The sequence below is a fragment of the Dermochelys coriacea genome, chromosome 11 (assembly GCF_009764565.3).
Source record: "Dermochelys coriacea isolate rDerCor1 chromosome 11, rDerCor1.pri.v4, whole genome shotgun sequence".
Taxonomy (NCBI): Eukaryota; Metazoa; Chordata; order Testudines; family Dermochelyidae; genus Dermochelys; species Dermochelys coriacea.
The window spans coordinates 19,270,491-19,283,636 of NC_050078.2; the positions used below are offsets into that span (position 1 = coordinate 19,270,491).

Below are 13,146 nucleotides of genomic sequence, written 5' to 3' on the forward strand. Positions count from 1 at the left end.
GGAGGTGAAAAACACTAGGAAGAGCAGACGTGTGGTTGCAGGGGCTGAATTGATAAGGGCTGGACTGATCTTTGTTGGGTCAGGGTGCTGAACGGGGAACAAAACTGATGGGGGACTGGGGAGCGAGGATTAATAGCTAGGCTGGGGCTAGGCAGATGTGGGGGCAGTAGGGCTCAGAATCACGTTACCCAATGCATTCAGGAGAGTGGCCAACAGTAAATTTCTCTCAAACATTGAGAGAAAAAATTAAACCAACACAGTATAATTTGGGTTTTCTTTTAAACCATGATTTTGTGGGCCAATCATGATTTTTCATCTCGTGATGTTAGAAATACTTGGATTCCAAGTGCACAAGGAAGGATGATGTTATGGCGGAAGCAGCTAGACATGATTTGGGTGAAGAAAAAAGGGAGCAGAAAGGTAGAGACAAGCAATAGGGGCCCTGAACTATGCAAACTATTTGCTTTTTATCTGTATGCCATTAAGATTATATACCTTATCCAGCTACACTGACCTTTGGTATAAAATTTAGGCAATACATATCTCTCGCCCTGAAAAGATTATTTTTGTATTCTTTATGATCTCAATCATTCTTTAATGGCCATCCCCTTGATGCTGTGGAAGTTAATGTTTCAGTAACATGAGACTGCAACAGAACAAAGGTATCATGGCACTCTGCCATTATTTGGAACATTAGTGGAACCTAGTCTGCCCCTCTTCTCCACCATATTTTATTTCAGAATTCAGGAAGGGGATTGTCACTTAAGATTAGTAATTTCCATTGGTTTCCACTTCTGACCTCAAAACACTAGATTGGTAGAAGGAGCAAATACATTCCCCACTGTGGATGATGTTTATTTTGTTAGCAATGTAAACATTGACTCTGTGTGTCAATGTGAAGTTGAAGAAAAGCCATGACATTAGAAATTAGCAGAAAATACATAAATTAGTTGAGACTTAGTTGGCCTGTTAATGGCTAGTGACTTATAAAAAGTCATCCACATATAACTTTATAATGTGAATACTCACATTACGTGGACATTACTCATGCTAATATCCAACTCTTGTTTTGGTTCTCATATGTAGAAGGGCTTTAAGTCTTTTTAAAAAAACATATGCAAGTTAATGGAGCTGCATTCTGCTTTCCAAACCCTCCTCACACCATCCATGCGCTGTCATTACAAACTGAACCCTTGACCAGATTCTAATAATGGACAGATGTTCAGAAAAAACAGAAGTGCACTGTGAAGTTAATTTAGAAAAAAAGGTGACCACTAAGACCAAGAGATTCTCACAAGCAGGAGAACAAATACTTGCAGATGAAGAGACTACAAATGAACAGAAAACAGGCTAGATGGGAAAGGAAAACAGAAGATAAATAAAAGGACTAACATTCCCACGTGTATAATAGTGCATTTAAAGGAAGCTAAACTAAATACATTTCTTCTTCTGTGATTTTTGGAGCGAAGTATTCTATTTCTCTGCCTCATCTGACACCTGGCTGGAGATAGGACTGAGTAAAACAGTTAAGAAAACAAAACTCAAGCCAGGTAGCTGTAATTAGGCAGGCCCAGTGCAAGCATGAATGGGGCAGCCAGGGGGGAAAAAGGAATAGGGATATCAAAGCCAGCTACCCTCTTAATAAAATGCACCAACTTTTCTTGCTCTTAATGTTCAGAGCAACTTTCAATAGCACTGTGAACTGGTTTTTGCTTCCTAATATGAGACTGGTTTCTCTGCTAATTTATTGTCTACAACAGTGGTCTCCAAAGTGGTGTGCGCGCACCCCAGGGGGTGCGCCAGAGGATCCCATGGGGTGCGCGGCAGGAGGAGCACAGCCGGACGGCACTCCGCTGTTGTTTTTCTTCGGCAGCAGCTCTGCATGCCTGCAGCAGGTCTTCCACTCCGGCAGCACGCCTGCGGTAGGTCTTCCCCTCTGCTTTCTTCAGTGGCACCGTGGGGGTGCGCGATCCAAAAACTTTGGAGACCACTGGTCTACAGGATAGTATGCCTGGCAATACTCCTAAATGGATTGTCCTTCTGCTGGGCAGATTCAAAGGCAATTCAGAGCTGTCAATCAGGAAGCCCACTGCTCTGTAGGTCGACCCCATAACTTCATGCTTCTGACTGTTAAAGTTGAATAAAGGAAGGGAAATATTAATAAGGTTTGCTTCTGCCTGACTTCCTGCTGGCAAAGGCAGGACTCTGTTTCTATGCAGCGGGATGATCTGCAGAGCCTGGGCTCAATGATTGGCAGCTTTGAATTGCCTTTGAATCTGCCCAGTGTGACAGAGAACTCTCTTATGAAGAATACAGATGTGTTCTCATAAGAGAACTAGCCCCTAGATGTACTCTGTATTAATATTTTAGAAGCAAAGCAAGTTTTACAGAGGTTCTGTGGCTATTGCTCTCTAATATCCTTTCTGATTCTGGAATGTTTGACTAGTTACACATGAGATCTGGTGTCCTTATATATATAAGAATACAAAAAATAGAAGTCTGGATTGGAATAAAGGAAGCAGTCATGCAGATCAATGTTTAACATTTTGGGATCTTTCCCCAAAATTGGTGGAAATTAAGGATTACACACAATTGTTTTTTCTAAATCTGCTATAGGAGATTAAATATTTATCAAGACAGCATCCATACAATTGTAGAACTATTTGTAAAGTTTTAACTGTATGTTATAATAAAGTGTTTTACACCCAAACTTACCCCCACATTAAAAAACCCCACCACCAGAGCAGAATATAAATCTTAATGTAGAAAGTATTTGTTCTTGTGAATTATTTTTTAGGCAGCCAAGAGGAAACTGCAGATAAAGGATTATGCATATAGAGGAGTCCAGCCTCATATCCTAAATATGGCCCTAGTGTAGCCTGTGTGAATAAACTGAACTGAAACATCAGCTAGGACAGCTCCTATGGAAAAACAGATGCAGCAGATTGCCAGAGAGTACCCATAGTGATTACATGGTATGTATGCACCAAACATGTTGCATACTTACATGGCTAAAGGAGCAAACAGCAACCTGCATTTAATTCTTTCTGAAACATAGTCTTTCCTCAATTTGTTTTTGGCACAAAACATGAGGCAGTGATTTTTATCACAAATGAGGCTTCCAACAAAACCTGTCACCCAGACACATTACCAGCTCTCTATGAGAAAAGTTAATTGAATTTGATTAATTCCCATTGGATTAGCTGAACAAACAACTCTTTTGAAGCTAGTAATAAATCTGTGATAATCAGCTGTATTTATAATCCATGTAGCTTTGTTAAATACAACTGGGACACTAACAGATTTTAAACAGAAATTAATAATTCTGGGAAGATTCCACAGTAAATCACCACAACAGCAAAGCTGTGCAGTGTATTCTCTGAATTGCATGACTTCTATCAAAGCTTTTGGCATCTTAAACTGATAATGTTTTATTAGAGAACTCCATCACAAAAAATTCAAGGTTAAAGCCTTGTTAAATGACAATTGCAAAAACTGATTAGCCTTTTTGAAAAATGCTCCACAACTGCACATAATTTGATCCTTGTATTATAACCAGTATCTGCTTTCCCAGGCACTTTATAGATGCTAAGTGTTGTTGCCATCTTGATTTTAAAGTTCCTCTTATAGAAGGATCTCTAAACATGTTAAATGTTAAGGCCAACATTTTATAACAGGGGTGGGCAAACTTTTTGGCTTGAGGGCCACATCGAGTTTCCAAAATTGTATGGAGGGCCAGCCCCTGCTCCCATCCACCCCCTCCTCATCCATTTTATCTTGTGAGTGAAGCTACTTCAGATAATAGCCTCACAGGAATTATGTTTCTAACAAAACAAAATGCTCATTCTGAAGATTTTGCGAGTAGACATTTCATATATACAAAAATTAATAATTTTAGTTTATTTCATTATAGAAGGCAATGCATCATTCTGAGAAGGCACAACTGACCTTGGTAGGCTTAAAAATACCAACAAGCTATTGAAAGATGAAAAAACACAATCTCAAGCAAATTGGTTTTGTTTTTTTTAAACTGATCAGTGTTAGAAATAAGGAAGAATATGACTAAATTGCTCCACAAACTGATGCTTGTGGGCTATAATCAAATGCACACATCCTAATTTGAATTTTTTTCCCTATATCTACATGGGTTGTTTAAAAGTAAAGATTAGTTAATACAAGAGCTTTCAGGCAGTAACACTGTGTTGGGGAAATAATTTACAAGTTTAAAAAATCAACAATAAAAAAAGGTAGTTTTTCAGTTCTATGTATCGGAGATGCAAAACAGTAGCAGAATGTTCAGTTCATTCTGCTCATAGGATTTATAATAGAACACAATATTTATTGGCTCACATTATTCTCCTGTCTTAAAACGATGGTGTAACTATGTTAAAATTTTTCTCCCTCTTTTACTAACTATTCCATAAGGACCGGACACTAAGAAACCACCTCATGGGAATCTCTTTTTAAAATTCATTTTCTATGCATTCCTCTTGAAATGTTTTTGCTGATTTCTCCTCAGATATTCCTGTTTCGTATGTTGTCAGAGGTTTTACCTTTACAGCACCCCTTTCTGGGTGCTTCTTTTGCCCCAACACCTTTCTCTTGCAGCAGGATTTGCTACAGTGTTGGTCTACAGAGGGGGCTGTGTCCCCTGAGTTGTAAATATCAGGGAAGCAGTTCATCCCTCCCTCCCCATAGTCCAAATCAGAAAGGCAAAATTGAACAGTTCTGTAACCCACAAAAAGTCCAGCTTTGCCCTATTCTCTTTGCAAGGCAATGGGGTCAGTTGACAGGGCTGGGTTTCTAACCCCTTGTCAGGCTGAGGCACCAGGCTGAGTTTCCTGGGCTCTAAGTAAAAAGAAAATAAACAAGATCTATCTACTTATCCAGAGGGTCCAGGCAGCAGAGAATCTTAAACATTTTTTCTAGTCAGCAGTCCCTGCTCTGTGGGTTTAGGGAGTTCTGTGAACTAGCTCTGCATCCCCCTTACTGGGTTTAGATACTCACTTTTAAGGAGCTGGCCTTCTCCTGGTGGAGCAGGCCTCACAGGTGTGTGGAGTTGGAGCTGACTGTCCAGAGGAGGTCTTTAACCCCTTCCTGACAGGGACGGGGCAGGTTCCTACCATATAAATGGGTAATACACACACTATCTTAAAACCAAGAGTGGTCCCATTGTCTTTATATTACTTTCTGAAGGAGTTATATACAAAAAGAAACAAAAATAAACCAATTAAACTTCAGGTGGTTGTAGCATCTCTTTCCAAACAACTTCTGTGTGCTCAGGATTATTTTATATGAACCCAAAGAAAAAAGACAGATACGGTACAGATAATTTACTTTCAGTTTTACTGCAATCTATTTTTACAGTTTAGTATGAACACTTTTAGTTAAGAAAGTTCAACTTTTCACCTGCTTTTCATAATACTCAGTTTATCATGCAAATTAGTTAGCAACTTGCTACTTTCCGCCTGCTTTTTAGGTTACCATTGTCTACGGTTATTGTTTAAGCTTCAATCAAATACTGCACTATAGGATATACAATCTTGTTGCTGTAAGTTAAAAATTCATATCTTTGTAATCTTTATTGCACAAACAATTTATCAAAACTGAAGTGTTTAGAAACTTACTAAGTAATGCATTAGTATAATGTTAACTCAACGTATTACATAAAAAATGTACACACACCTATTGCAAAGAGTCCAGATTTATTAAAATACTTCCCTTTAAACAGACAGTAGTGAAGGATTCAAAATATTGTTGTCGTGGCACTTCAGTAGATTTGACTTCCTTATTTTAGTGCATATTACAAGTAGTCAGGGTATAGGCTGATCAATAGCAGGGGACTGGAGGAAGCTTTCAGACAGACGTCTTAAGGAGTTAGTCGTTTGGGATCCCGAGGGAACATGGAAGTTTGACGAACATTGCTCAGTCCCAGATAGAGCATAGTTACTCTTTCCAACCCTGCAAAAATTAAATCCAGTCTAGTCACTCATTAATTTCTAACTCTTGACAACATAACACACAGTTAACAATTCTAGCAAGCTTTATACACAGCAGAGTAAGGATCACCACACAATAGGGCATACAACTGCTCTGAGGTATCAGTATAACGGACTACAAAATGGAACTAGCACCAGAAAAAATGCAAGTTTCCCAATACCACAAACATTCTGCCATGTGTTACTCTGCCTCATAAAATTAGTTACTGTGTACGTGGATTGGGCTATGCACACTAAGTAGGTGAGCACCAAAGGGCAAAATGGAGCCCCAACTTCACTGGGAGCCTCTGGGTGCTACAATAAATAATAATAATAATAAAGATGGAGAAGAGAGAAAAAAATGAGGGAGACAAGAGTGCTGTCTTAAGAACATAGTAGATGCCAGTACACATCCGAACAGTCTCTGACAGTGTCTAGTACCAAATATTTCAGGGCAAAGTGTCAGAAACTTTAGTAGACAATTATGGAATAACCTATGCTGAGGGGAAGTTTCTTCCTTATCCTGTAGTGGTTACAGGCAATTTAGAACTCATACCTACTAGTGGATGTAGCTGAAATTATTATTCCTTCCAGTGTGCAGTATTGTGTATTTATAAACGCTGAATTTTATGTGCCATCATGTTGCCCATTCACCTAGCTCTTTTAGGTCCCTCTGAAGTTCCTCACAGTCTTCTCTAGAGATAATTATTATGTTGGTCAGGACATCAGCAAATGTTGCCACTTCACTGTTCAAGCCACCATTCCAGCTCACTGACACTTGCATCTTACATAAAGATCTCACTGCAATGGGTTGCTTACAATTTCTTATAAATCTAATTACTAAGGAAAATATCTGATTTAGAAATTTTTCTGAAAATTTGTTTAGAATTTTCTAAATTCATTTTACAAAGATAAGAAGACACCCACGCAAAGAGAGACCGGAACAAAGAGCATTGCTTTCGGGCACTTATTGGTGTTTAGGACACATATAGAACTCTATTTCAAAAACGCATGAATAGGTTACATTTTGCTGCTGAGACACATTTTGCAGTGTGTGCAATTGCAAATTGCTGTGCTTAACATGCATTTTAAAATTTAATGCTATACACTTTGAAAAACTCATTTTTGTTCACTTTAATATTTAAAATGCTCACACATAGGAAGCCGCTAAACCTCAGTATCTTTGCTGAACAAGTAGCTGCAGCCAAAGCTGATCAATGAGATTCAGCTGGTAACTTCACCATGAATAAAATAAAAGCAATCACTGGTTTCTCCTGACTTCAGAATGGCTTCATCAAAAGCAATGAGGGGCCTAGAGCCTCCACTATTTTTATTCACTTTAAGTCAGTTATAATAAATCATACTAAGTAGAGTATTTTTTATTAAAGTTGGAAATAAGAATGATCAATGTGACTAACAAGTGATTTATTCTTGTGCTCGTGTCTTTGAACCTTGGCAGATTGTTCCCTCAATATTTTCCATTTTATAAAATTACTAATGCTCACAATTTTAGCTTTTTTCCTTAAATATTCTTAGATAAGGAGCTTACGATGTTGCTCACCAAGGCAACACCATACATCCAGGTTAACTTTTTGAATTTTATTCTGAACACTTGATTGATTACTGTAATCATAAATAAAGTTACTTGAGACTGACCATCTGAATTTAAACCTGGGCTGGAATCTAGCAAAAATAAAATCAAGGCAGATACATTACCTATCCCACCACCTGCATGGGGAGGTGCACCAAAACGGAAGGAATCAATGTAAGCCTTTATTTTCTCCAAGTCTAGAGAAGAAAATAATTTTTATTTTCATGCAGAGCTAATGTCTCATCTTACTAATATGCTCAAAGAAGCCCAAAGACTAAATGCTTGGATGTGTCTATAATGATTCTACAAAACAAAAACTGGGCACTGAAGCTGTGAAACCAGATGTCAGTCTGTAGCCATCAAACAGATGTAAATAATGAAGCACTGTCTGGAAGCTATGACTTTATATGGAATATTCTCTTTAATTTATGAAACTCCATGAAGTCCCCTGATGTGATTTACTTGGGGAATGCCTTTTATAGTGGAATGACAGCTAGGCCTCTACTGTACATCATGGCGATCTTAACCCTTACAGAGCTGAGGAATATAGTGGAACATTCATGCTGGTACACTATACTGAGGAGCCGAAGCTCAGTGTACCCTCTTCAGCTTCTCTGTCTCCTCATAGCCACCAGCAGGAGACCTCTCCCAACTGCTGTTCCTTACCTCCAGGATAGATGCACTGCCACCCTACTTGCTACTCTTCACAAAGTAGCCCGACTGAATACTCACCTCTGCTGATTCACTTCTGTTTTCCACTCATTCTCTTCTGTCTCCCTTTATTATTCAGGCTGCATCCATGCTGATTCCCTCCCCAGTTCCACTGACGGATGTTCCCTACATGACCCATTTCTCCTCTTACTGGTTCAAAGCCCAAGGGTCACCAACAGTGGGGAGTTGCACTGAAAGTGGTATACCAGAAATCAGCATGACTTCACAGCTGCAGGGAACCATGCCAGGGTGGGACTTGCTCTGGTAAGAGTGCCCTGTCTGTTGCTGCAGAAAGCCTTCCTACTGCCTGTACTCTCTACAGCCCTTAGAAAATAGTTTATATGTTTTTCTTAAGGATTAACAATATAATGGATTAAAAATGGTTAAATTAGAAAGAAATTAGTTAATGTTATGCAAGAGCCAGTATTACTATTGCAATATTCCCCCAGATGATGATATCAAACTGTCCCAAAATCTTTCTTGAAAGGTATAAAAAACATTCAGAACTCCCTTGATGCAAATGATTCAGTCAAGGAGTATGCCTGTCTTGCCTGAAACTAAAGACAGAAATAGACAGAGAAAAAGGTTTTAATTTCATGCTTCAATTTTAAACTGTTCTCTCCCTCATTACCAATGCTTTGCACAGATTTTGGAAGTCGTATGAAAAAACAAATTCTATCTCACAATTTATAATCTTTCGAAGTTTAAACGTTGTATTACCAATGCCATGATGCTGGGCTCTTTCTGTCAGCAGCTGAGGATTGTGAATTCTCTGAGCCCCAGATAAAATCTCTTCCCCTCTCATGAACATATCATAGGAGTTGGAGTTTTTCTGGAAAGGAAAAGTTTGCATTTCATTAGTGATTGAAGTTGGAGAGAAGGGTGCATTTCCCACTGACACCTGCTCAGCCTGCAGCCAGCCAACATGCACTTTTCAGTAACTTCACCTATGATACTTGATGCAGCGAGATGACAGTGTGAAGTACTGTGGGCTGCAGCAGCATCAGTAAGTAAATTCAGCTCTGCTTCCTGTCATCACATTCAGACAAACTTGATTTATGAACCCGAATTCTTCCACCTCCCTCTTTGCAGAATCACAACATTTACATTTGGAGTTTCAGTAAATATAAAAACGCAGAGCCCACTCTGGCAACAATTTGGGGACTCCATACAAAAACTAAAGAAAACATAGCTTCCTCTACAGCTTTTATTCTCCTGTAAGAATATAGTTTTGCTCTCCATGCATTAGTGACTAGAGAAACAGCAGTACTCTATCAGACAAGGCCTCTGCTGGGAAGTTTTCTCCTATAGGTTTCTAATATTTACAGCTGTTTTCTTTCTGGAAAATTTTTACTATTAAATGTAACTGTAATACATGTATGGCCCATCAGATATTGGTTTACTCCTAATACCAATGTGAATAACAAAACTTATTGAACTGCAGATCACATAAGAAAAAGTTTTTAACTCAGCTGTGCTTTGTCAGATTAGGTTTTCATAGCTAGATTAAAACTTTGCTTTTCCACACTGACAACACTACACAACTTTACTTACGGGATTTCCTGGGTCCGGCATTGTATAGAAAGGCCTCACAGCCAGAGGATATTTGTCAAGAATATAGAAGTCCGTATCATACTGTAAGCAGACCAAATATTTTAATTAAGTGAATACTAGATCAAATGGGGTGGGGTGAGGGTTACATAGAGGAAGCCACAACCAATGATTCTTTTAAATCTAAACAAAAGGTCTGTTAGTTTAAAACCTCATCTTTTTATTAACTTTTGCACAATTTAAGAAAAGGAGAAACAGTTGATCCATTTATTTCACCATATCTTAGCTTGAAAAATAATAGTTAAAAAGGGATATTACTATACTATCTTTACTAGATTTTTGGACACTGCATTTGTAATGAGCTCTAGCATTCTTGAATATAAAATTCCTTGCCCCAGTAAACGTGGTGTTGTTTTTTTAAAATTTGCCAAACACAGATTTTCCCTTCTCTCACCATTCCTAATGGAAGCCAGACTAAAGGGCTACATTTTATTTATGTTCTTAGTGCACCAGGTTGAGTGTACTCAGAATGATGTTTGTCAGTGAACTAGTTACTGCAAAACTACCAGGAGAAACTCACATTGTGTTTTGGTTAGAGCAACTAAAAATCTTTTCTGGGAAGAGTAGTTTTTTAAAGCATTATCTTTTTGGAATTTACAATATAGTGAGATGGTAAAAAAGAAATACTAAAAAAGCCAATAAAAAGATATTAAAATATTTACTTTATGGTTTGCTTTTAAGAACAATTATTCATGTGAAAGAAAATAAACTGTCAATAGATTGATGAATAGTAAAAAAAAAAAAACCTCTCACACATATCTAGAACAGAGGTCCCCAAACTGTGGGACGCACCCCCCCTTGGAAGTTATGTAGAAACATTGGGGGGGGGCCACAGCAACCCCAGGGGGGCGGGGAAGGAGCACCACTCAGCCCCAGTCCCACACCTATCCTTACCCCCAGCTTTGGTGTGGCTCCACACCTGGTCGGGGGTGTGGCAGCCCAGCTGCAGCTTCACTCCTGGCCCCACCTCCGCCCCCAGCTGCAGCTCTCTTCCAGGCCTGGGGCCAAGACCAACGGTGCACCCGGCCGCGGACCCAGCTGCATGCCCCCACCATGGCCAGCTGAAGCTCTGCTCCTGCCCCTAGCCTTGGCCCCTTGCTGCAACTCCATTCCCAGCCCCACTCCTGGCCCCAGACCTACCCCCAGCTGCAACTCCAACCTCAGCCCTCTTACCCCGTCCACATTCCCACTCCCCCCATCCAGACCTGCAGCCCCGCTCCCAGCCCCAACGGATACGGACAGGGGTAAGCGGGGGGCGCGACCCTCAAAAGTTTGGGGACGACTGATCTAGAATAATCATTGAGGAAGTCTTATGTCAATCAGAATGCTGCCCAAATGACTCTGGCCTGTTCTGAAAACAGCCTGAATTAGAGATGCAAAAAGCTGTTTTGTACAAAACAGACATTTCTTTCTGGTTTTCTATGTTGAGATTAACCTTCAGTTTTAATAAAGAGAGTAATTTATTCTGAAGTGATAGTTACCTTCTCTTTCACCAGACGACCCAGAAGCTTTTCATTTGGTGTGCTGAAAAGAAATATTCTCACCATCAGAATAAATCAACTTAGACCTTTATGAGACATACACCTCAAAGAACTAAACAGATTTATATCTGATGGGTTCCCCAACACCCTCCTTTGGAAAACATACAAATAGTTCCTGAATATTTTTAGATCCTACAAATCAATTTTAAAAACATTAATCACATTTCTTTGTCTTCTTAAATGAAGTGTGGTAGTGTCCTAAAACATCCCACTTTGCAGACATATAACCCCCCTGAATTAACTAATATCTACATATGTGCTTGCTATTACTTTGCTAGTTCTTCTCACATTATTTTGATTAGTGAAGACTATGGGCCTGATTCCCCACTGCCTTGCACAATCATTGACACTTGTGTAAAATGGGTGTAAAATGCTACCACTTAGATATGGAAATAAGCATTTTTCAATATTGTGCCCTTAGACTACAACCTTTTGGGGGCAGAGATCTGTTATTTTTATTTACCTGTAGAGTAACACACACCTCTGTGTTGTTGTACATATGTGAAAGAACAGAAATGTTTTAATGCCGTAAATGTACTTGGAAGCTGTTGTGAACCCACAGGGCCTTTATCCAACTTCCACTGATATCAATGGGAATTAGATCAGGACCAACGTTAAACAGGAAAAAATTATAGCCAATTTCCATGGTAGAAGGAGCGATCAATAAGCAAGATTTTTGACTGGAGAGTTTTTGAACTAAAATCACGCTCGCACAGATTCCTGCCACTGCTAGGCAGAAAAATGTTTTATTCTTAAAAGGAGTTCCACCTTCTTCGTACTTTTAGTTTGTTTTGTGTTGGGTCCTCGAGCTTTCTAAGGTATAAAATCTACAGTGAAAAAAAAAATTATTTTCACATTCAGTCACTTTAATTTTTTAACAGATATGGTCTAGTTTATTCTTAATTTCAAAACTTGTGATGTGTTCTCATGCTCTTGGTCACACAATGCAAAATTGACACCTTAACAACAGATGGTGCTAGACCACTTTTACAAAATTGTGCTACATTCCAACAATATGTATGTACCTTAGATCGTCTTCATCCCCCATCTCTACTCCAGCTTCCCTGAGCATAGCTAGAGCTTCACGGTACTCCAACCTCAGAGTTGGCTCCAAAAACTTAAATGGTTCACAAGGAAACTGTTTGTTCACTGTCAGAATTTCAGTTTGAAACCTATATACATTGGGGAAGAAGGAGGGTCGGTGAGGAGAGGTATTTAATTTGCAGTGGAGCAATAAGCTTACAATTGCAGTGCATATTTTTGCCACAAGAAGTCACTCTTGCAACACGCAAAAACTAATTTGAAGCCGTTTCTAGGAGAGTTCTATATAATCAAAACTGAATGTTATCCAAGATAATGCAATCCCCATTTAAATATTACAAAAGAAATATTTTAACACTACTCTTGCTGCTTCATTCCTCTCTCAAGAAGAGACTGACTGACCAGATTATTCCTCATAATTATTGCTCTTAAAAACCAAAACAAAAAAAACCAACACTCTTTACTAGCTCTACTCCTTTGAAATGAAGTATTACGTAAATCAAACATTACAAAAACAGATTTCCTTTTGGTCGAGTAATAAGATCTGTGTTTCTGGCAGCAAAATACTGTATAATCTGTAAATGGATGTTAGATTTCCTCCCAGAACTTGATGAACTAGATTTATCATGTGAAGTATGTAGCAAAAAATGGAATACACTGTTCTTGGCTTTCG

At 38.9% G+C, this 13,146-nt stretch overlaps 1 protein-coding gene and 1 long non-coding RNA gene across 2 annotated transcripts in view; one reads left to right on the top strand and one right to left on the bottom strand.

Moving 5' to 3' along the window:
- The first annotated feature begins 453 nt into the window (after positions 1–453).
- On the top strand, positions 454–3,019 carry LOC122458076. The gene is made up of 2 exons (XR_006277909.1): positions 454–1,895; positions 1,927–3,019. It is a non-coding gene; the product is annotated as an uncharacterized LOC122458076 (long non-coding RNA).
- A 2,308-nt stretch (positions 3,020–5,327) lies between these two features.
- The window catches only part of DARS1 (aspartyl-tRNA synthetase 1), a 73,005-nt gene continuing 65,186 nt past the window's right edge, over positions 5,328–13,146 (bottom strand). Inside the window, exons 11-16 of the mRNA XM_038421159.2 lie at positions 12,458–12,604; positions 11,373–11,415; positions 9,835–9,915; positions 9,001–9,112; positions 7,695–7,766; positions 5,328–5,961 (exon numbers count right to left, since the gene is read on the bottom strand). Of these exons, the coding sequence (XP_038277087.2) occupies positions 5,870–5,961; positions 7,695–7,766; positions 9,001–9,112; positions 9,835–9,915; positions 11,373–11,415; positions 12,458–12,604 (547 nt within the window). The 3' untranslated portion in view covers positions 5,328–5,869. The remainder of the gene's footprint in view (positions 5,962–7,694; positions 7,767–9,000; positions 9,113–9,834; positions 9,916–11,372; positions 11,416–12,457; positions 12,605–13,146) is intronic.